At 40.6% G+C, this 21,341-nt stretch overlaps 2 protein-coding genes across 2 annotated transcripts; both read right to left on the bottom strand.

The window, feature by feature from the left end:
• Positions 1–9,244: 9,244 nt before the first annotated feature.
• LOC133141150 (protein rapunzel-like) lies at positions 9,245–16,682 on the bottom strand. The gene is made up of 2 exons (XM_061261579.1): positions 16,617–16,682; positions 9,245–12,918 (listed from the first exon to the last, which is right to left on the bottom strand). The coding sequence occupies exon 2, from the start codon at positions 12,875–12,877 to the stop codon at positions 11,705–11,707; it is 1,173 nt and encodes a 390-aa protein (XP_061117563.1). The 5' UTR covers positions 12,878–12,918; positions 16,617–16,682; the 3' UTR covers positions 9,245–11,704.
• Positions 16,683–17,131: 449 nt separating this feature from the next.
• LOC133141137 (uncharacterized) lies at positions 17,132–20,815 on the bottom strand. Its single transcript, XM_061261556.1, has 2 exons — positions 20,662–20,815; positions 17,132–18,974 (listed from the first exon to the last, which is right to left on the bottom strand). The coding sequence occupies exon 2, from the start codon at positions 18,922–18,924 to the stop codon at positions 17,740–17,742; it is 1,185 nt and encodes a 394-aa protein (XP_061117540.1). The 5' UTR covers positions 18,925–18,974; positions 20,662–20,815; the 3' UTR covers positions 17,132–17,739.
• Between the last annotated feature and the right edge of the window lie 526 nt (positions 20,816–21,341).

The raw sequence follows: 21,341 nt of genomic DNA, 5'->3' as shown, positions 1-21,341 counted from the left end.
GTTTGAAGGCTCATTCCATGATTGTTGATTATTCTGCAGAATTACTTCTGATGGTCAGTTGTTCCAGTATTTAAAGTAACATAAACTGAGCAGTGTCGCAGTATTAAACATGATGGCACGGTGGAAGGAGCTCTCTGTTTACTTATTTTCATCTACATGAACCAATATTACATGAAATAAATACTGTAATAGTACTTGGTTTCTGATTTATCTTTATTATGTTAAGTGTATAATCATCAGTGCACACTACTGTAGATACAGTGTGGCACATGCTGCAATCAGTAAGCCAGAGAAGCCATATGGGTTGTTCAGTGTGTAGTGTATTTATATGTTCATGTACCCATTTTAAAGGGCCTAAGAATCACCATGGCACTACAACCATATGGTGAAGTCATGTGTTTTCTATGGGTCTAGAAACAATGCAATGGGCGGAGTGATGTGGGACATAGCATTCTCTAAGCTTCAAGATAGAACACCAGAAATGCCGGGTATCTATAAATACACAATACAAAGCCTGCAGAGCTAGTTTGGGCAGACAACTTGAAAAGCTCTGTCCGCTCACATGATGCTTGCGTGTTAATGGGAGAGGCTATTTAAACCACCAACCTTACCTCCTCACTCGGCTGCAGGTCTTCTTCCACCATGTTGCTGCCTGGTAACTATGCTGTGGCTGTCATCGCCCTGCTCTGCTTGGCTCATTCCGCATGCTGCTGCCTGACGCATTCTGCATGCTGCTGCCCTGCTGCCTGACTCATTTCTGCATGCTGCTGCCCTGCTGCCTGACTCATTCTGCATGCTGCTGCCTGACTCATGCTGCATGCTGCTGCCTGACTCATTCTGCATGCTGCTGCCTGACTCATTCTGCATGCTGCTGCCTGACTCATGCTGCATGCTGCTGCCTGACTCATTCTGCATGCTGCTGCCTGACTCATTCTGCATGCTGCTGCCTGACTCATGCTGCATGCTGCTGCCTGACTCATTCTGCATGCTGCTGCCTGACTCATTCTGCATGCTGCTGCCTGACGCATTCTGCATGCTGCTGCCTGACGCATTCTGCATGCTGCTGCCCTGCTGCCTGACTCATTTGTGCATGCTGCTGCCCTGCTGCCTGACTCATTCTGCATGCTGCTGCCTAACTCATTCTGCATGCTGCTGTCTTGCTGCCTGACTCATTCTGCATGCTGCTGCTTGGCTCATTCCGCATGCTGCTGCCTGACTCATTCTGCATGCTGCTGTCTTGCTGCCTGACTCTTTCTGCATGCTGCTGCCCTACTGCCTGACTCATTGTGCATGTTGCTGCTTGACTCATTCTGCAAGCTGCTGCCTGACTCATTCTGCATGCTGCTGCCCTGCTGCTTGGCTCATTCCGCATGCTGCTGCCTGACTCATTCTGCATGCTGCTGCCTGACTCATTCTGCATGCTGCTGCCTGACTCATTCTGCATGCTGCTGCCTGACTCATTCTGCATGCTGCTGCCTGACTCATTCTGCATGCTGCTGCCTGACTCATTCTGCATGCTGCTGCCTGACTCATTCTGCATGCTGCTGCCTGACTCATTCTGCATGCTGCTGCCTGACTCATTCTGCATGCTGCTGCCCTGCTGCTTGGCTCATTCCGCATGCTGCTGCCTGACTCATTCTGCTGCTGCTTTTCTGCTGCTGTTGCTCCTATGGCCTATTGCTTGCACCACCACCCCAGCATCCACCTGTGGGTTCAGTGATGAGTGGCAAACCCTTGGTGCCAAAGTTCGCATTGACATTCATACATGGAGTAACTACTCACCAAGGATTAGCTGTGCTGTTTTATACTGTCTATACATTGAGACAGTGAATTGTTTGTATATATATATGATAAAATGCGTTTGTCAAAATGACTTATCTAAGAACAGTTTCCTTAAACATTTCAATGGCTGTCTCAGCATCTCAATAGCATATCAAATATATAGCTAATCTAATGATCAGTTGGCCAGTCAGCCTTGCCAACAGACCAACTGCAAGTCATACATTTTTAAAAAGATACCCTCTTTAAAACAGTAACTATTGTATCAGTCAATGTCTACATACATACATCACTAGCACAATTCTGAAGGAAATGGTTAATAGAAGTATTATGGAAGACATACATTACATTTACATTATTGGCATTTGGCAGACGCTCTTATCCAGAGCGACGTACAGTTGTTTAGACTAAGCAGGAGAGAATCCTCCCCTGGAGCAATGCAGGGTTAAGGGCCTTGCTCAAGGGCCCAACGGCTGTGCAGATCTTATTGTGACTACACCGGGATTAGAAACACAGACCTTGGGTGTCCCAGTCATAATATAATAATACATAACAACATAACGTAATTACAAAAGAAAAGAATTTGCCTGGACCACTCCACTGCCAGGTATGTATCAATAACCAGAATATGCTGTGCATGTTCCAAATGGTTTAATGTGATTAGAGGTGGAGTGAAATGCTGCGCTCAATGCGAAGAGGTAACGCTGAAGGACATAAAAGCCCGCTCTTTCCAAACAGCAGGTGGCAGCATTGGCTCTACAGTGACTTCAGACTGGACGGTTTTGTTTTCCATGAAATATTGCATGCAATTCCAATGAACAAGCAGGGGGCAGCAGGACCAGAAACGGTAGGAATATGAATATGTCATTGAAATATATTTCTGATATTATATATGTAATAGTTACCCTAACCCTTATTGCAGTGCTTGATTCTCTTTGATCAAATCTGGTACTTGAGAATAAAATGTCAACATCAAGTAAGTAAGATAGCTGTAAGTAAGTCAAATGCTGCCATTCCTGAAAAAGTGTATAACTTTGTATTTATTTTCAGTGTCTCATCGCATCTTTTAGTACTTTCCAATTTCAAATGTATGGATTTTGGTGAAGTTTACAATTAGTTAAAAGATAAAGTGAACTAAAGTTTATGATATTATTTAAGTATTACCTGATGAGCAATGCCCACATACGTATACTAATCATAACCATGCCAGCCCGTGCTTTTATAATGTTGACCAAAGAACTGTGGGAAGTAAAGTCACATGAGGCTGGAGCAAACGCATGTGTAAACAAACCTTCCCCAAAGCCAAAACAGCATTTCAGATAACACCAACTCTCATAGTCACCTAATTACTGTCCAATACAGACACACACAGACATGCGCACACACACGCACACACACTTGATGTTTGTGTAAAGTTGATATATTTGATCAATTATTTGATATATTTAGTTGATATTTACAGTCCACTGAAAACTGAAAAGAGTGCAAGCTAAATGGCTTCTCTCACAAATGTATTTCTCCTAAAAACCCAAGGAATTTCAACGTCTGTGTCTGTGGGATGCATGATGTGCATGTTTCTGGCATTATGTCATTGGTTTACATTACATTGCATTCTTTTAGCAGATGTTCTTGTCGAGTGAACCTAAGTGCATTGACATGGTTTATTCTGGTAACACTAATTTTTCACAACAAAATGCACAGTAGGTTGAAATATTAAGTATAAGGCTAGTGAATTGGACAATATAAGCTATCAGGTGTACTTTGGCTACCTTACTGTAATGCCATTATACACTTTATTAGGTATATCCATACACCTACTCATTAATGCAAATATCTAATTAGATAATCATGTAGCAGAAACTCAATGCATAAAAGCATGCAGACAAGAGGTTCTGTTCTCGTTCAGAACAAATATCACAATGGGGAAGAAATATGATCTAAGTGACCATGGGATGATTTTTGATGCCAGACGGGGTGTTTTGAGTATCTGAGAAACTACTGATCTCCTGGGATTTTCATGCAGAACAGTCTCCAGAGTTTACAGAGAATGGTGCAAAAAACTAAAAGAATCCACTGAGTGGCAGTTCTGTGGGAAAAAAATGCCTGGTTAAAGAGTGAGGTCAGAGGAGAATGCCCAGACTGGTTCAAGCTGATTGAAAAGCAACAGTAACTCAAATAACCTCAGATTAAAACAGTGGTATGTAGAAGAGCATTTCTGAACACATTGAAGTTGATGGGCAATCGAAATAGACCAATAGGTCTACAAAAGAGCTCTAATAAATACCTAATAAAGTGGTCACGATGTGAGTTTAATTTCATGATGCAAACTTGCAAAAGGTCTCAGAGCCGTTCCCTCAACCTATGTTTAGTGTCATTACAGTGAATATTGGTTTTAGCGTGAGGCATGAAAGTTTCATTTAAAAGGATGCAATCGCAATCAGTGTCAGGGAGCGGTATAACTTCCTGTAGGTAAACTAATAGCCTAGTTTAATTACATTTTGCAGCAATTTGCAGGTAGTGAAACTTCATTCAAATTTTGTAGTTGTAGTAGTTAATGTCTTTTTGAGTTGGAAACTACACAAACTACCAAATACGTTTGACCAAATACTATCTCCTCTCTCTCTTCCATCTAATCCTGATTTGTGAAAAGCACTCTGCTCCGCTATACAACCAACTGCTAACTGCCACACGTTGCTGGTTTCCCCACTGAGCTGTATAGCGGTTCTCCTCCTTTCTGATAATTGTTTTACAAAATGATTTGAACTATGTTTTTTGAGTAATTGTACTTGTAGCTTGTAGCTTGAAGTAATTAGTAGTCCCTACAACTACACTTTCAGAGTAGTTTCCCCAAAACAGATGCCAAGGATATATGTTTTCCAATGAATCATACACAACGCTCATGTTTCCTGGAAACATAAATCTATAGTTGGTCTAATTACTGAAAAATCAGTGAATTGGGTGTGAACATTTCCATGACACATACAGTAGATAGATACACCTCCCATGAGTTGCACAATTGTAACCACAAATTAAATTTAAAAAATGTAGCAGGTGGCTGGACAGTTGAGTTGGACTCGGGGGAAATTATGATCATTCTTTTGTCTCCATTGTTTGCTGAAACAGTCTGTGTGAGAATTTGGCTCTGGCCACAGGTATGTCTATGTATTTTGAAGTCTTTCCTCAAAGACAAGTGGGTGGCTGTACTTTGTTTGTCTTTAATCCCCCTCTCTTCTGTGGTTGTATGTGACAATAACAAGGAGGGTTGGAATTATGGGTGTAGCTTTTGGTGACAGCAATCTCTTCTGCCTCCTCCTTGATTCAAACGTCATTACACAACAGGCATGAACAAAACTTCAAAAAACTGAAAACTGAGATATGACATAAAGGCAGGGACACTTTAGAAGTTGAATATTGTGACAGTAATATGAAGCTGTGACCTATCGCCTAAGTCATTGTTGCTGCAAGGCAGGAATTAACAGAGGTAGAAATGATGGGGCCACGCTGCCCTGTAACTGAGTGAACAAATGTAAACAATAGGGCTGGTCTTCAATGACATTGGAATTTCCTTTATATGTCAAAGGCAGTATTTGCCCCAACATGTATCCCAAGGACACCAATGCCTACTACCATACACAATATGGTCCAGTGTAATCATTTCTGTTACCTGTTGTCAGATGGAGGCCCCAGATAAGCCTGTTCATTCTTGCCATTTAGGATATTGCTATGTGAACATGGAGCTAGTTGTGCAGAGGCTCCACTAAGGAAAATGAGAGGAGGGATTTACTGAGAGTCATTTCATTGTCAGACGGGTGTGACAACTTGAAAAAATGTTCATCTTCACAGATCTATCTTGGCCATGTGATTTATGATTCCTTGGAGGTGGTTTATCATTCAGACAGGTTTTGTACCAGGAGTTTTGCTGCTATGTCCTTAAGCCAAGGCCAAATTATTATTGTGTTGAGAAGGTCGTCATTGGCTTTGTGTGACCTTAAATATATATATTTTTGCTTCAGACTAGCTCAGTGTTTTATAGCATGGCATTTTAAAAAGTTTTTTTTTTTTCAAATCTCATTGTATTTATATGGTATGTAAATGTTGATGTTTTAAAGAAGACCAATACTTTATGAGTAAGATTTTTTGCATACTGGAAGTAAGTCATGCTTCAAATGCATATCCGTTATCTCACATTCAGGGCAAAACTTCAGCGGAAACTATAAAAATGGACCAAAATATGTAGGGAAGTGTTGGGAGAGCAATGAAATGAATCTCGGAATGACTTGAGTGATCACAAGAAATATAATTTTAAAGGCTTCCAAATACCTTTAAAGAAAATGCATCACAATGTCTGAAGTTCTAGTTGAAGCTGCATTTTGGTCTGGTTTCTCTGGTTTTCTCATGCTGTAATGGAGGTTGTTTCAGGTTCCTCCTGGTATAAACCTTGCACGGCATTCAGACAGACAAAACATCCTGTTAGATTCAGTCTTTTGAGCTCAGGATGCATCTCAGGGGACTTGCACTGCATTGCCTCATGCTCGGATCATTCTGGAAAAGCCCGTGACCACCTAAGTCAATTGCTCAGGCACATCATCTGATAAACATTGGCCCTTTACAAAATAATTTTCATTGAGACAGCATTAATCCATGGATTGCCCTAACCTGAAGGTGATAAAGGACTGCACAGTGTTCGTCTGCATCCGAGCGTATGGTCCCATCGCCACGTGATGTTTTTCTGCGTTCCTGAAGTCACCTGATGGGTTGGGCTCAATGAAGGACTGTCTGACCAAATCATATTTATGGAGAGTCATTTTGGTCTGATTAAAAGCGTCTCCTAGCCTATTCATTGGGATTGCATCCTTCCCCCAGTGGTGGATAGAGCACCGAAAGTCTAAGAGCTCCAGTGTGGAGCCGCTCTGTGCGGACACTTTCCTTGTGGAATCTCTCCTTGGTTCCATTTACTTCTATGTCTTTGAATAAAGACATGCCAACTATCTTTGTGGCTAAGTTTGGTGAGTGACAGTTCTCGGGGGTCTGAGAGGTGTTACTGTAATTTCAAATAGCTGGTAAACTTTAACAATACTGAATCCTACATTACGGGAGTTGTACTGGAATCATGAGTAAAGTCTTTCCAGTGGGTGTCCACATCAACCAGTGGCCATACATGTTGAACGTCTCAATTACTAGGCAGGCATACATTAAGGGAGCCATACACTGGTCATGGGACTTGTCTCTTAACTAGGTTGAGTTTATAGGATAAAACATGTGAAGCAGGATATTGGTTGTTAGGTGTATCTTCCCGCAGTAATTATTTAAAAGGCATAATGTCAGTAGATATTTAGTGAATGCAAAGTTGTGTTATGCTGAAGCTAAATCGCATGAGAAGAAATTGCATTCCAATGTAATTTTATGAAGCATATTTTGAGCTAGAGTACAAGTTGCAAGATATTACACAAGTCTTTCTAGTGATGCATCATTTCCAAGTCCTGCTATTTCCATTTCCCAACCGAAACTCTGTTGGAAATATAGTAAGTTGGTAAAGCCACATCCCTATGCTTCCCTGACAAAGACAAACACTCAGTTTCTCATCAAATGACATCAGGGCCAACTCTTAATAAAATGGCACAATTTTATGTCATGTAAAATAATTTCAGTATATCAAGCAGACTGCACCTGGTAGAGTTTATTCTTAATCTTGCGTTCACTAGAGAGTCATTTAAATGTTCAGAACTGAATATAGTAAAACCACAGTCCATGTCTGCTCCAGTTAATTATGGTCCACACAGAAATACACTGAAATTGTCAGTGTGCATTCCACATTTTTCCCTCAGATACTGTGTGGCATTCCTTTCATGGAAAGTAGCATGGGTTCTGGACTTATCATGATATAATTTTTCTTTGTCCACATTACGTACACCCCTGTCTCTGAAGGGCCATTGTGTGGTTTTTACCGGGTATGTTGGTTAAAAAGGTCTGGGAATAAAGAGTTGAATAAGCTCACAAGGGGTGGGGAGGGGGGGGGGGGGAGGGTTGGCAGAGGAACCAATAGCAGACAGTGGGATGTTGAAAAATGGCAGGTTTATTTAGCAGGAGGATAAGGGGCAGAAAGAGCGTAATCAAAAACAGGCAGGTCAGACCAAACCAGGCAGAGGTACAGAGATCCACAAAACCAGAGAAGAGTCCAGAGAAGCAGGCAGGGGTCATAAACTAGAATCCGGAAAACACTAACAGAATGCCACTAGGGAAAAAGGGCTCCTGAACAAGAAGGCTAGAACTAGGGTAAAATAATATCAGGGCCCGGGACTCGAAAAGCAGGAAAGACGAACTAGCAAGGTGCAACTGAGAAGGGCAGGTGTAAATACACAGGGGAATGAGACAACCTAGGTGGGGCATGGGAGTGAGGGCGGTCTAACAAATAAACATCAGGTGAGAAACATGAAAGGGCAATAATGCAATAAGGAGGGGGAAACGAAAACGTGGACTGGATTCACAAAGACACACATATAATACAAACGGATCCGGACTAGGGAGTAGACAATTGCACAGAGTTAAGGAACGTAGTGATAGGGGAGTGACTCGAGATCAGAAAACATTCAGACACAGACATCACAGGGGAAGATAAGTGCAAAGATGAATGAATGTAAACAGAAAACCAGACATGAATATGAAAAATAATACATTTACAAAAATGCCAAATAAACTAACAGACAGAAATCAGGATCATAACAGACAGAAGTAAAGTAATCATTTTATATTGAATTTTCTAGCATGCATAGAATCAAATAAGTTTGGAAGATAAATTATGATAATGATGGCAATAAAGTAAAACTACTGTAAAGCAGCAGGGAATGCCAGGGCTAAGTAATGTACTAAGGTTCACTGAGAAATGGCTATGCTAGATAGCCTGGTTCTCTTTCTAACATCTGCCATGCCTGTCATTGGTACAGGAGACCTTCAGGGATATAGATTTTGTCAACCAAATGGGTATGAAAGTGGAAATAGAATTTGAAAAGATGCCTTTATGCTTCTTATCAATAAGCATTCAACTGAAATTTGTTGCACATTTGATGAAAACCTATCAAATTTGGACAAAGGGGTCTTATTGCTATTGCTACAGAATACAACATGGGCAATCAACGGTTTATATAAAACAAAATTGTTTCATAAAAGAGGCCAAAGTGTGCCAACGAAAAGGAAACGCAACACTTGAAAAGTCAAAGCAGAAATGTAATGACAGCCCAACTCCCACTGGTTTGGCCACTGATTATTAACTTCAACTATGGCTTGCAGAAGCAAAATGAGACATATTAAAAATGTAAGTAAGTGAGCTAAAAGTTCACACATCCAAACAATAAAGAATTCAGTCATAAAATTTGTATACTTTGATAACAATCTCTGATGTCCTGCTGCAGTTTGCATAACTGTGCCCCACGTACAGGGTAACAAACAAAGGTCACACATTACACAGCAGGTGTTTATACAGTTGGACATTTATTGCAGCAGATCATGTTCATTTCTTTGCTCAAGGATATAACAGCAATGTCCTATCTGGACACCACATGTTAAACTTCCTGGTTACAAGTTTGCATAACACTGTTCCACCTCAAAACAAAACAAATGCTCCCAGATAAATAATCACTAAAATGGGGCTATTAGGAGTCTTTAAAGTTTATGGCCCATAGCTTCTTTTTGATATGATCTGCATGCTATGGATAGGGATATGATATGGATGCTTCCATTTTTCCAATGTTTGCCAACATTGTGAACCCTGTCTGTTCTTCCCAGGTTTGGAAGAAACAATTCAGGCTGAGCAGCTCTGCATAGCTTACACATTCTCAGAACTGATTTATTATCAGTCATTTACATTCTGTTGTGAGGAGTAAGCAGGGCCAAGGTAAAGAATAGCATGAGCACTGTGTCTTCATTTTCTACTTCATCAACTGAACCAACCAGTCTACTGCATGTTAAAAAATAAATGATTAACATAAATGCTTCTTCAGAAATTCATACCAGAGATTTTTTTGGCTGTATAATGCATTCTAAATGGTAAATGGTTGGCATTTATATAGTGCCTTTATTCAAAGCGCTGTACAATTGATGCTTCTCATTCACCCATTCACACACACTCACATACCAATGGCGATGCAAGGTTCCTACCAGCTCATCAGGAGCATTTGGGGGTTAGGTGTTTTGCTCAGGGACACTTTGACACAGCCAGGACTGAACCAGCAACCCTCCGACTGCCAGACGACTGCTCTTACCTCCTGAGCCAATGCCGTCCCCGCATTCTAAAAAAATTTACATGCAATCAGCCTTATTATTTTTTATTTTCAACTCAAACATGCTAGAATAAACAACATCAATGAAGAGAAAATAACTGATAATAAACCCCAATTTACTATTTATTTATTGAAACAGTTGTATTAGTAAGAATAAGTATTCATGGCAGTATCTATTATAGATTGTGATACAAGTTTTGAAATAGTGAAACACAAACAATCTCATTTCAGCTATTTTAAACTTGAAACAATGACAAAATCACAGTATAAAATCAAAGACAAACTTAACTAACAAAACCAAATGAAAGGTAATTTGTAAACAGCCCTTTTTCATTTTACAAAGAAATAATTAAAGAAATAAAACAGGGCAGCAAAGCAAAGAGCTTTTCATGTATGTTATTTTCATACCCGGACACAATATTGACACTACAACATGCAGAACCAGCATGTAACCTTGCACCAGACATCAGATCTGGGTTCTTCAGAATACCATATATACAATATAAATGTGTAAAATGCATTGACTAACACACATAAATCTGATGTGGAATTACTGTCACATGGAAATCATCTCACCAGTGCAGCCAGTTCAAAGAAAACTGTAACACCAGGTCAAGCAATGAGAATTCTGCCAGATAATGTCCCATGCGACACTGATTGGCATTGGCCAGTGATTTTGTGTCTTCTGCTGTAGGACACCACAGGTTCAGAACTGTGGATCTGTGGAAAACATTTATAAACATACCAGTATCTCAGCTACCACTGTGCTCAACTTGTCTGAACATGCCCGCACTTGTTCTCAGTGAATCTGCTCTGCATTTGCGGGGGTTGTTTCTAGCAAATTCCATGGAATTGGTCCAGGTCTAGCTTTGAGGAAATGGACAAAATAACATTTTCCCAGTGGAAAACATGACCCAGAAACAAAGAAAGATCAGTTTATGAATGCAATTGCCATTATGAATTGACATGCATATACATTATGTAGAAAGTCAAAGTTTAAGTATTGAAAGTAAATGGCCTTTGTAAAACAAGAGCTTGAATTTAGAACACAAGTGCAATTACACTGAACAATCAAATTAATTTCATTGTAGTGATGAAGCACCGGCTATTAAAATGAATCTTGTCTCATTCTATTGATGCTATTACAAGGAAAGATTATGCCCTAGAGAGGAAAAAACACCATATATAGTACTTCATCAGACCTTTATCAAGTTCCAACCTTTATACTGTTTAGGATACAATTTGGTGCAAGGCAAGTAAAGTCAATGTTTGACAAAGAGACAGTGAGTTACTTGCCACAGGTACAAGCTAAACCCCAGTTACTTGCCACAAGTACAACCCCAGTGTTACCGATTGCAAGGTGTATAGCAGGTTACATTTTCCTACTAGTTCTTTGGCTCACCTCTGAATCAGTTCCTCCAAATGATATATCTCACAATACCGAGCAACCAGTGAGGGAAAACCTCTCCTCCAATAAGCCCTAGATCTCCGGTCGTAGTGCATGGATTATATATAGAGTACAAACTATTATTTATATAAATATTGTAACATATTGAATTATATCTCTTTCAAAGCCTAATTTCTCAACCAGTGTACAGGCTACCATAGAATGTTTCATCTTCCGGCCATGGTCCATCTCCTCAGACCCAGCCTCAGGCTGAGTGAACACACACATACAGGTTCTTGTGGCGGTCCCAGTAATGCAGTTCATCAGAGAAGCTCCAGGAGTAAGCTAGATCTTTGGAGGCCTTTACTGTATTGACAACACAAACAGGTATCTGGTCAGACAGCATCTCTGCCACGGCCACCACATTAAGCTTCTTCATCCCCTGGATGAGACGTTGGATCCGGGCTTTGTCTAGAGGTTCAGGTGAGGCGCTGTATGACACCATCACGTTCAGCTTCTCTTCTGATCCCTGTACCTGGAAACGACTCCTTCCTTTAAAGCACTGGAAATCCCCTCTGCTTCTGAACAAGCCAGAGGGGCTGCTAAACACTCTGACAGACCACTGGACCCAGTCATACTTCTTCTTTAGGGTCTCCACTATGGCATCTGCTAGCTGTTGCTGGGTCTGGCTCCCCTGGTCCCTCACAACCCGGTGTGCATCTATTTTGGCCTGCTCGGGGAAGCTGTTGATGCAGTCCTCAATGACAGCATGCATCTTCCCCTGGACAGCCTTCATCTTCTCCCCCCACTCCTTAAGCAAGTCCTCCTCATCCCCTCCTTCTTTCAGGGCTGCGTGTCCCATTAGAGCAATGAGACCCACGCAGAAGAGTTTCTTCATCCGTGCACAGAAGTCCTCCATCGGCCGACGGCTCTTCTCTTCATAGTTCTGAGTGATGTCCAGCACTGACTCACCACAGAAGTTGTCTCCCGTCACAGCCTTGTATAGGGTGTCCAGGTTCTTATCACCGCCAGTCTTGGCAAAGTGTTCCAGGAAGAGCTTCTTCTTGACCTCTCGGAACTTGGGTTTGGCGTTGAGGATGTCCATGTATTTGCGAAACTGATTCGTTAGATTCTCCTCCACAGAGAAGTACGTGGCATCAGATACACTCTTCTGGATCTCCTGGTTGATGCGCTTGACTTCCTCAGAGACTGCCTCCAGGCGGTCTCGTACCTTCTGGAACTGCTCCTTCATGAATGCTGCCTCCTTGCTCTCTACATTGTCCAGGGCCAGCTTCACGATGGGTGCTGCAATGGCGAAAACAGGGAAGAGGTCCCCAGCAATGCTGGCCACAACTTCTGCACCTTGCTCAAAAACCTCCATCGCAGTCTCCACAACATTTTTCTTTTCAGATACAAGTCTCTGTAGCTGATTGGCCATCTTTGATTTGGACCACAGGGGCACTCTGGGTATTATAGCTTCTGTATATGAGAGAAGACAAGAATGGTTATCACAACTGGTCATAATTCCAATAACAAGGTTTGTAAAACATTTCTTATTAAATAATATTTTGTCTTCTCTTGACACTCCAGTTTTAAGTTCCTTCAGGTCTAATTTTGTATTGTGAACAGCAAGAGATCACACTCAACTAAAGGTATTTGCTTTTGCTTTGAAAACAAATGTGACATGAGTATAGGAAGCCAAACACCACTCTTCAATAGGAAGCCATGAACATTTACTATTTACTTAGTAACACGGGCCTGGTACTATTAGGGCCTAGGCTGTCTGCAGTTGCTCAAACTCCCAGTTTCTAGCAATGAACCTGGGCAGATACACTGATATACTACAGAGGAGAAAATAATGTTAACAATTCTCCTGAAGAAAAGCATGTCTCCTATATGAGTAATTCATCAACAATGTAAGAATGTTGAATATGTGCTTTAAAGACTTGCTTAAATGAACAGAATTTCATTTTTTATCCAGTCGCAACATACAACGAAGTGCAAATCGAACACAGGGACAAGTGCGATGAGGACCCTAGAGGAAAGTACAGTTCCGAGTCCTAGCATAATATATAATTATATATAAACTACTAGTGCCAGTATAATCTGTGGCATACACAAAGCTAATCATGGTGGTAAGATAGGGAGGGAAAGGTGCAGCCTGAACAGATCTGGAGCTTGAAAGTGGTCAGAGACTGCTGTTCTGACATCCACAGGAAGGTCATTCCACCACTGTGGGGCCAGAATAGATAGCAGTCGTGGCAGAGAAGTGCAGGTGTGGTGAGGGGGAGATGCCAGGTGTCCCAATGTAGCGGAACGGAGGGGTCTGGCTGGTGCATAGGTTCTGATTGGTGATTGAAAATATGCAGGGGTCAGGGGCCTGGTATTATTAATGTCTTCTTTTATGTGATTTTAATGATCAAAGTCTAAGCACTGCATGGGAGGGGAGAATGATTAATTAAAGGAAGTAAAACTAGCTGGGCCTGAGCACATTTTCCACAGAAATTCAGCCAGTAACCATGGCAACAAGACAATGGAAACTATTCTGTCAGCTTATCTCAATGCTCTGTTCTCTCAGGGGATTTTACACAACAGAAGACCAGGGCAGTAATACCAGTAATACAGTAATACCAGCAGGGTGGGGTGATACTGAAAAACATTGACTGTGGTCCACAGGGGTTTGGGTGTGCTGTATTGTTAATAAAGGACTGCTCCTGGTATAAAGCTCATGCATTTTCTGAATTTTCCAAGCTTCAGAATGTGCCTGGTGAACAACAGAATAAGCTATGCCAAGATAAAAAAACAAAACATCCATGTTGTGGCAATTACACATAATTAAACAACATATGGCAACAACAAGGAAAAACAGTCTGATGATCGCAAAATGATCCAGTCTGTGATTCAAAACCACTTTGAGCCAAATACAAGTGCACACAATCTAAGTGTTCAGAGGCAATCTTCCCAATAATAGATGGAATAAAAAAACGTCAAAAGGAATTCTACCACATATGTCCGGCAATACTATACATTCTATTTAGTGCATAGTCAATCAATGATATATAAAAAGGCTTGCATTAGGAAATGGTTTCCTTCTCATTTGATTAGGAAACATGCACACACCCTCACACTCAAGCTGAGTTATGCCCCCTTCCAATAAAGCTGGCCTTCAGCAAACATTCTACTGAGACAATGCAATAGAACACACCACTAATGCAGTCAGATTGTGCTGGGAAACCACTGAACATTTATATTATTACATGTTCAGCTAGGAGTTGAGGCAGTCTGCAAATGGATACTGTTTTCTTTTTTTGTCATACATTTTCTATTACTATTTTCCATTGTTAATTTACAGCAACAAACAGTGTAACAGTATGACTAAAAGATCACAACAATACTTTAATGAAACAGAACTGGTAAATGGAAAAGCTTGTGGCCCTAAACCTCCGCATGTGTTTATGCCAGTAGCCGGCTCTGGACACAAATACAGTAATTCTTAAAACACACACACACACACACACAAGCACACAAACACACACACACACACTCCAAAAGTATTTGGACAGTAACACATCTTTTGCTGTTTTGGAGCAGTACTCCAGCTCACTAGATTAGAAATTAAACAATGAACACGGTTGAAGTGTTGAGTATCAGCTTGTGGGTATTTACATCCATATTGGGTGACCCATGCAATCCTTTTTATACATGGGAGACCCAAAGTAATTTGTTACTTTGCTGCTCAGTTGTTTCTTGGCAAGTTGTGCACTGCTGCATTATTATTTCATGCACAAGAAAGCAACCAAAAAGTCTAGGTTAATTCTAGATGTGGCATTTAGAGTTTGTTGTTTTTTGTTTTTGTCTTTTAACATGAGGATCAAGGAAGTGTTTTGCCAGTAAAGCATGCCATCATGGGGAGGAGATATCATAATAAATTCATCAGAGACATACAGGTTCAGCAACTAACTCATTGGTTGTGTCAAAATCAACTGAACATTTAAACAAGTACTGAACAGGAATATTGTGTGCTGGTTACAACCGTGGGCTTCTGGTTTTGCAAGATCAAAGCTAACCTTTGAAGAAAAAACTTTTGGAGAATGAGAAAGGAGTAAACAGACAGCATTTTTGTTGGCCTCTGTGTGTATTGTGTTCATTACAAATCTACATCAACCAAGTAACAAGTTCCTTGTTCACAATAGTAGAAATGAAATGATAGTACATTTTGTACTATCATAGGTTAAATGTAAGTGTAAGTCATCAATACGTGCATATATTTATAGTCCAGCTGTTGCTATTTGATACACTTTGAGGGCGAGGCCATCCATTTTCCTGTAACATCCTCTTGTCCAGAAAGAAAAAAGGACACTGCAGATAACTTCCTGAAAGAAACAACTTTATTCCGATTCATGTAGGGGAATTGATGTGTTATTTGACGCGGAAATTGCGAGAAGCATTGTCTTTGCCCGCCCCGTGATGATCAATTCGGCCATTATTTTTAATCACAAAGCAATGGAACCAAATTAATCGCCAATGAGTCCTGGGGTAAAGCAGCTAATGTCATTGGGCTGCCATTTCACTACCGATCTGTTCAAGAAGCCTGAATGTTACCAGGGCGTAAAGGCTATTCTGTGGCAGCCTACGTTGGGCATTTTGTTTACCATTTCAGAACAAAATGTGAAGATGTCTGGAATGTGTGCAAAATATAAATGTAAAACATAAATATAATTTCGCTTATCAATTGCTTGCAGTAGGTTACTTCTTGATAGAGATCTGCTTCAACGACAGAGGAACGACAGAGGCTAACAAGCGCAATAGTATACAGTACGTTTCAGTTGAGTGTAGCAGAAAGGCGTTTGCAATTCGCTGCTGTATAACGTAAGCTACTCAACCGAACAGAGTAGCATACAGTTGCTGAAGTAGAAACGAGCAGTTCTGAAATAAAGTATGTGAATAATATACAGTAGAATAATATGAAGTACAGTAAATGTATCTACGACAGACCGCTTGCTTTTGATCCAATGCCCCGTTCATAATCAGGAAATGGAAAGTTTCAGTAACCCTGATGTTCTCCACTATACGTCGCTCTAAGAGCGTCTCCTAAGTGATTGTAATTTAATGTAGCTAAGGAAACAGAATAATTGAATAAATAACGTAATTAAAGCCACATGGGCTTATAAACTCACCTTAAATGCGCTGTAAACACAATTTACCGAACTAACATGGCCTGCTTTATGCCTAGGGGTCTCAGGTTACTGTTGAAGTAGCTGTCACACCCACTTAGCGCTTTTAGAGGGTGGAATTGTTTAAAAAGCTGCCTGTCAGGCTATGCAAGTTCTCGCTAAGTTAAGGATTTGTTATCTTAAGAATTTGTAAGTAAGAATTTGAGTGATGGGCATAGTGCTATACATTTCTGTTTGTTTGTTTTATTTTTTGGACCAACTTTATCTTTATTTATTTTTTCACGCTTATTACGCTATACACAAAGCTTATATTTAGCTTAACATTTTAATTCAAAATATTCTCATATTGTTTGTATTACGAAATAAATACTTTTATAGATTTCTCAAAAGATCCTGAAATAATTTAAATGACCATGTCTTAGTTTTAAGTGTTAAAAAACAAAATAATAATTTAGGCATGATACATAAATCAGACAAATGCTGTTGTTAAATTTCCCACAAAAGACAATCAGTTCGGCTATATTTAAATTGAGATTTTATTGTTGACAACATATGCAAAGTAAAAAATATATTGATTCTGAAACCAGTTTGAACTAATTAAGACACATTATCCATGCAATGTTTTATTCTACATTATTCAACATTTAAATGCGCAGGGTTGTCTTCTGAGAAGCCAGCAGCTTGAGCCATGACAATTTCATATACAGTATCTAAATATTTAAATGTCATTTATATTATGGATATACCAACATCCATAGTTCCATTGGAAGCATTGAAAGACACCGAAAACAAGTATTCATTTACTTTCTCTTTGGCTTATGAGAGTACCATTTAGGTTCACACACCCTTGTAACAGCAAAAAAAGAATAATAATTCAGAAATCTGTTCTATTCATATGTATAGTGATAAGAAGCAAATATCCAGGACAAAAACTTAGAGTAAAAAAAGGTTTTCAACAAAATCTAGGAAAATCTGTCAAATCCAGTCAAAAAAATTTCCTCACTTACCCTAGATCAGCTATGTTTTCTGGGGAACTTTTAGTGTGTAATGACAGACATTTCTAAAAAACTGTGATTTCTGCACTGATTTCTATAAGTATTGGATTGATGGATCCTGCATCAAATGGCTATTCTGAGTGAACACATAGGTATGCCTTTTTATGTTTCCCGAAGTAGTAACACTCCTCTGGGAAGTTGTTGGACTCCACTACATCCTTGTATCGACTGACAGCATGCACCACACAATTTGGTAGGCCATTACAGAGGGTCTGGGCCACAGACACCATGTTTCCCTTAAGCTTTTGCCCCTCTATCAGCTCTTGGACCTGGCTCTTGTTGATGGGCTTGGGCTCAACACTGAAAGAGATCACCACCCTGATGTTGTTCTTTGTCAGGAGGTCAAAGAAGTTGCCACCACCACCTCGGCCGTGGTACTTCTTGCCAGCCAGCCAGTTCCAGAAAAACAACCCACTATGGCTGAAGACCCGGAGAGACCAGGAAACCCAATCATACTTTTTAGCAAGGAAGTCCAAGAGCGACTGGGTGAAGTTTGGCTCAATACTTGCTCCTTGCTTTTCTTGGAGGAGGTGTTCTATATCCTCCTTTGCCTGGATGGCAAAGTTCTCTGTGCAGTCATCCACTGCTGCCTTCATACGGATCTCCACATCTTCCATTCGCCCCTGCCACTTCTTCACCATGTCTTCCCCAACATTTCCATCCTTCAGGGCCGCATGGCCCATGACTGCTATGATTCCCACAATAAACAGCTTCTTCAGTCGGGCACAGAACTCCTCCACAGCTCGACGGCTCCTCTGCTCTGTAGCCACCACTGTCTCCAGCATAGGGTCCCCCGAGGTGTTTTCTCCAGTGACTGCATTGTACAGGGCATCCAGGTTCAGGTCTCCCTCTGTGTTCTCAAAGTGGCTGAGAAACTTGTCCTTCTTCTTATCCTTGAATTTGGGCTTGGCAATGACAAAGTCCTGGAACTTCTCATACTGGCTGATCATCTGTGCCTCACGGTCAAAGTTCTGCTTGTTCAGGGAGGTGCGCTGCATCTCCAGTGCAATGCGGTCAACCTCATCCTGGATGCTCTCCAATTTCTGGTTCACCTTCTCGAACTGTGCGGCCAGGTACTTAGCCTCCTTTCCCTCTGGATTATTGAGGAGCTCTGCAGAGGCCATAAACACGGCCTCTAGAATGGGGTGGAGTTGGCCCACCGTGGCTGCCAGAACCTCACAGCCTTGGCCCATTATCTCCACCCCTTTCTCAATTTTGTCCTTGTTCTGCAGCACCCATTCTTCCACACGGCTCATGATTCCCACTTGCACAGGGTGCACTTTCACTTCCCAATGTTCAGGAGTGCCTGCAGCGAAAAATTATGGAAGAATAATTTTGAAATCAATTTAAGAACACAAATATATTTAAAGGATTACTATCCTGCGCCAGATGCAATGATCATCATGAATTTCATCCAAAAAGATGGAATTGGTTACAAGTTACATTAGTAGTTAAAAGTTACATTAACAACAGCTATTGAATAAACATTAAGAAAAATGTAGAAATCTTCCTGCTGTATGGCCACATGTTGAGCCACACCCTGAGACAAGTAACAAGACTCACGCAGGATTTTAGAGTCACTCTAAATTACAGTATGTATATAGTTATATAAAAGTCCTGCTAATATATTGCACAAATATATTTAATTCCAAAAAGACATCAAAAGTAGCATGTGTTCTTCTGTGTGACGTGGACGATTATGCAACATGAATTACTGGACCTTTGGGGGAAATTTTTAAAATCCTGACAAAAGCCAAAACCCAAAGCAAATGCAGATGTTCACAACATGGGCAATGGTGGGAAAATGAAAATGACATTTGTGAACACAGCAGGTCTTTTCACTGCACAGGGGAATTATCTCACTAACATATTTCATCTCCCCTGATTCCAACTAAAAAATGACACACCCTGATCTGAGAATGTTCATTACCATTGCCACCGCACTTGTTCTGTAATCAGAAACACTGCCTGCACTAATATTCTAACCTAATAAGAAATGTGATAATCCCAGAAAATACCAGATATAGTGAACTTCTAAAGTGAAACATATCCTTGTCACACAGTAATAGTAATAATATCAAAATCAATATTGCTGGTCCCAGGTCTGAGCTTGTCCACTCCATAATATTTTACCAAACACTGTCACATCTATAAAAGGGGTTTATTTTAGGTCTTTTCCATGTACAATGTCACCAGTGTTACTGGCAATCTGAGTCACTTGAATTGCGCAATGCAGAATTATAATATATAATTCCACTATATAATTACACTGTTATGCACAAAACTAAGAAACCAAACTGAATACTTTATCCCAACACCAAGAAAAAGCAAAAAGAGGGGGAAAAGTACTTACAGAGTTTGGATCCTGATATCCAGAAAATACTCTGGCTTTGTTATTGCAAGTCCTCACTTGGAAAAATTTGGGTTGCTTGGAACTTTAGACTTCAGGTTTCAAATTTAAAGAAAAAAAAAAAACACTACGGAAAATATTTTGCCCATCTACTTGAAAATGCATAGTCAGCTTGCTCAACACATAAGAAAGTGATATAAACCAAACTCAGGAATGGCTCAAGACATTACATTCCAACCTGTGATCCCTCTTTTCCACCTTACTGGAAAGGCAAACATCCTCCAGAACACAAAACCTCATCCTATATTTTAATTCACTCAACCATATTCCCACAGACCTCCATCTACCATTCAATATTGGTTTACCCACACCATTCCAACAACTCTAAGTGCACTTGCATTTCACCTGTCTTGTGTAAACTACACAAATATGTATGCAGGGTTCCCTTTCAAAGCCTCTTCTTTATTTAACACATCATCAAAAATCAACTGCTATTCTGGGTTCCAAAACATGTGTTAGTCACCTGCCATGCATAGACCAGAAAAAGCATATAAATAGGGGAAAGGAAACACTTATTTCATGGGAAGAAGAAAAAAATCTTTCTTTTTCAAAAGCAGGACAAAGAGAAGTGAATAGGACTTACCTCTAGTTCAACAGAGGGGTGCACTCCAGTTTCAACCAGAGACCAGCTGTGCCTTTGAGCAGTGAGCACCCAGGGTTGGGATGTATATATAGGCTTGTTCCCGTGGCACTCCCCCTTGGAGCTCCTCCATCCCTCCAAGCATTCCAGAGGACCCACTCCGAGGGATAGGGGGCAGGCACTGAGACAGATAACATCCTGTAAACACTCCTCCTAAAGGACGTGACACACAGAATGTGAAAAATAAGATGGAGGGACAAGAAAAGCGGTCCTGCAGTTATGTCACAAAAAGTGCTTCTTTTTTTTTTATTCTGAGGTTGCTGTAGCCACCAGCTTTGAAGTAATTTACCCTTTCAGACATAAATAACAACTGTGAGATGGTTTGTGATTTTATCAGCATAAAAATAAATTAAACACTGAATACACATATCTACTGCTTAACTTAACTAGATTTTATGGTGCTCCCAGATGCTCAGAATGTTACTTCTTACACCATTAAACAGGCAAACTTATGCACGGGCAGCAACAGCATCCAATAAATGTTCATCTTTTGTCTCTGAGACTGTGCAGGCACTTTGTTTGAACTTGGCGGAGCGTTCTCAGGGAAACAGAGGAATCGGGGTGAAAAATGCCCATGAGCCTGCACAGCTCAGAGATCCAGCCTGTCACAGCACTCAGACAAT

Source organism: Conger conger, chromosome 1, assembly GCF_963514075.1.
Source record: "Conger conger chromosome 1, fConCon1.1, whole genome shotgun sequence".
NCBI classification, from domain to species: domain Eukaryota; kingdom Metazoa; phylum Chordata; class Actinopteri; order Anguilliformes; family Congridae; genus Conger; species Conger conger.
The sequence above is the reverse complement of the archived record's forward strand: the minus strand, read 5'-3'. Positions and strand labels throughout refer to the sequence as shown.